The sequence below is a fragment of the Fulmarus glacialis genome, unplaced genomic scaffold, assembly GCF_000690835.1.
Source record: "Fulmarus glacialis isolate BGI_N327 unplaced genomic scaffold, ASM69083v1 scaffold25345, whole genome shotgun sequence".
NCBI classification, from domain to species: domain Eukaryota; kingdom Metazoa; phylum Chordata; class Aves; order Procellariiformes; family Procellariidae; genus Fulmarus; species Fulmarus glacialis.
The window spans coordinates 558-3,719 of NW_009214003.1; the positions used below are offsets into that span (position 1 = coordinate 558).

Below are 3,162 nucleotides of genomic sequence, written 5' to 3' on the forward strand. Positions count from 1 at the left end.
CAAACCGTGGAGTTTCTGCCCTGTGATTTTCCCCTAGCAAACACCCAAGATGATACAGCTCCCAGGGTGGCAGCTGCAGTAATTTAAAGCATCACCGTTCTCCCACAATCAGCTGAATACCACCTGCATCCTCCAGTACCAGCCCCGGGCACCATGGCCCAGGAGATAACGCAGCTGAGGACCACGCAGTTGAATCTCTGCCTCCATCCTTGCCCGCACTGACACGAGTGTCTCTTTAAAGGTATCCACACCTGAGCCCCAAGTACAAGGAGTCGTTCGATGTGGGGAGCGACATCTTTGCCAAGTTCTCGGCGTACATCAAGAACCCACGCAAGGAAGCAAATATCAGTAAGAAATGCGGGTGGGGGCTGTGGAGCTGTGATCTGCCATGCTGGGGGGCGGAGAGACGCTTTTGTCTGTGGGCAAATCCTGCCACCAGGCTAGCGTTCCTGTTGCCTTTCCACCAAAGCCTCCTTGGCGAGCGGAGGAGCGGGCAGGAAGGGTGAAGGCAGTCCTGTGCTCCTCGTGTGCAGGTGCTGAGGGGAGCGGGTCCTGGGGGAGAGCATGGGGTGATGCTGCTGGGATCCCCTGGGAGCAGAGACTCTGGCCAGGGTCCAGTGCTGTGCACCACCGGTGTGGCCCTGAGGGCTTTGTCCCCGTGTGCAAAGCCTGGGAGAGGCTCAGCCACCCCGGCGCAGCCCAGGGCTGTGCTGGGAGCCCAGGCTAACTGCACTTGTTTCCCTGCCCACCCAGATTTTGAGAAGGCCCTGCTGCGGGAGTTTCAGCGGCTGGATGTCTACCTAAACGCTCCTCTGCCCGAGGAGATTGACCAGGACAGCATGGAGGACATCACCGTCTCCAAGAGGAAATTCCTGGACGGAGACCACTTGACGTTGGCTGATTGCAACCTCCTGCCCAAACTGCATATCATCAAGGTAATGGCACCGGCTCCCAGGGCCCAGGTGGGGGCACCCACTCCAAGAGGGGGTGACAGGGTAGGGTGGCGCAAACAGGGGGCTGGGGGATCCTGTGTTTGTGCCCCCCCCCAGCCAGAGAGCGAATCTTCCTCAGGCCTGAGAAGTCTCAGCCTCCTCCTCCTCTCCTCTCTAGATCGCAGCCAAAAAGTACCGCGACTTCGAGATCCCAGCGGACATGACGGGTGTCTGGCGCTACCTCAACAATGCCTACGCCTGCGATGAGTTCAGCCACACATGTCCCGCGGACGAGGAGATAGAGCACACCTACGCCAGCGTCGCCAGGAAGATGACCTAACCCCACTGCGGGGTGCGCCGGCAGCACTGCCCCTGGCCGAGCCCTCCACCTCCGCAGTCCTGACACAACCAAACCCCAGCCGAGGGAGGGACTGGAGGGGGTTTACGGCATCGCTACCCCCCGCCTTTCAGAAATAGCGCATTGCTTCGCAGCCCCCTGCCGCTCCCTCCTCCTCCTCTGCCGGCTGGCTGCAGCCCCCATGCGCTGTCAGTGCTGACCGCGTGTACGGACCGACCCCTGCACGGCTGCAGTGGCAACTGCATCCCTACTCACCGAAAAAGCGTCTCGTGGGCCTGTGACCACGCATCATGGGAAAAGCCAAGCGCTACTTCCGCAGCGGCACTTTGGTAGAAGAGATGAGACCCCCCAGACGGCTGGTCCAGCCCTGCCTCCCCATCCGCTGCTGGAGCTGCTCTGCTCTGCCAGTGCAGTCCCAGTCGTCCCGTATGCTCGGGAAGAGGCGTCCCGGGATCCCAGCGCATCTCCTGGCCTGCAGCTGTTTGAATTCGCCCGGTCGCCCTTCTCCACAGCACCCCGCAGCCTGCGTTTGGGCAAGCCCTCTCTTCCATCCCAGCTCCATCTGAAGACACCAAAAGGCTCTGCCCCCGGTAGTTTATTGCAGTGACAAATTGTTCTCACTGCTAGAGAGTTGTAGTGTGCATCTAACTCCCCACTAGGACATGGGGGCCGGAAGATGCTGGGGATGATGCCTGGCGCAGAAGTGCCAGGACCTGCTGTGGGAGGGAAGGATGGGTGCGGGGACTCACGAAGGGCTGAGGGTGGAGGGCTGAGGATCAGGGCATCCCTCCCACGTGTGCCAGCACCCAGGGCCATGTGCTGCTGGCTGCAAGGTCCCGCCTGGCTCCTGTGAGCTAAGAAACCTCTCCCTGCCTTGCAGGACACTGCAGGAGATGCAGCAACGTGCAGCTCCAGCTCCACCACTCCCTCCCCAGACACCACCAACATTTCAGGTCCTGACTGGGAGACGGAGGCATGGGGTGGGGCATCCATCTGGTTTCCACACTCCAGTACCAGAGAGCCTAAAAGGGCAGGCAAAAGCTGCTTTCCAAAGCGCTGTGTCTGTAGGAGGTATGTGGGCAGGTTTGGTGCTCCCTGGCTCAGCGTTGTGCCTTCCCGTCCAGTGTCGCTGATGCAAGAGGAGTCAAAGCCGCTCTGCACAGCCATGACATCCCATCCTCCCCCATCTGATACCTCCAGCTCCCCCAAGGGCTCCTGCCAGTGCCTGTGAATTCAGCCAGCCCTCCCCAGCCACCCCCGCGGGCAAAAAAATACTGTACAGTGAGTGTGGTGGGTCCTGCGGGGACACGGCGAAGGCAGACCCCCCTCCAGCCCTCACTGCCACTTCCCTCTTTGCACTAAAAGGTGTGTCCTTGCAAGCCTGCCTCTGATAGCACCGGGTTTGGGGACTGGTTTGTTACTAATGGGTTTTGGTTTGTTTGGGTTTTTTAAACTAAAAACAGCAATAAACTATATTTTAATATGCCTTGCTTGTGTACTGTCAGCGCATGGGCCAAGGCCACTGGGCATGGAGGGTGCTGCAGGGGGTGGAGGGGGCTTCCCCACAGTGGAAACCCTCTTGAGATTTAGCATAAGTGAAGCTGTAGCCCCCAGTCTCTGCCGCCCTGGATCACTGGGATGCCCGTGGCAGCTCCTGCTCTGCCTGCAGGAGAGATGTCCCCTCCCCAGGGCACATGCACTGCAATCTGCCCACGCCTTGCACGCGGCGGTGGGAGGATGCAGGACCCTGCACGGTGTGGGGATGGAGTAGCCACAGGACGCTGTTCTGGTGAGAGGGTTGTTTATTCAGCTCCTGCTGGCAGCCAGCATGTCCCTGCTAGGCCACGGTGGCAGCTCTGCCTTGCCATGGGT

At 60.1% G+C, this 3,162-nt stretch overlaps 1 protein-coding gene across 1 annotated transcript; it reads left to right on the plus strand.

Moving 5' to 3' along the window:
- Positions 1-241: 241 nt before the first annotated feature.
- Positions 242-1,284, plus strand: LOC104077252 (chloride intracellular channel protein 2-like; the record flags this gene model as incomplete). The annotated part of the gene is made up of 3 exons (XM_009578408.1): positions 242-348; positions 754-935; positions 1,111-1,284. Coding segments are annotated over 3 exons (451 nt in total), but the record flags the coding sequence as incomplete, so codon positions are not given.
- Positions 1,285-3,162: the final 1,878 nt, after the last annotated feature.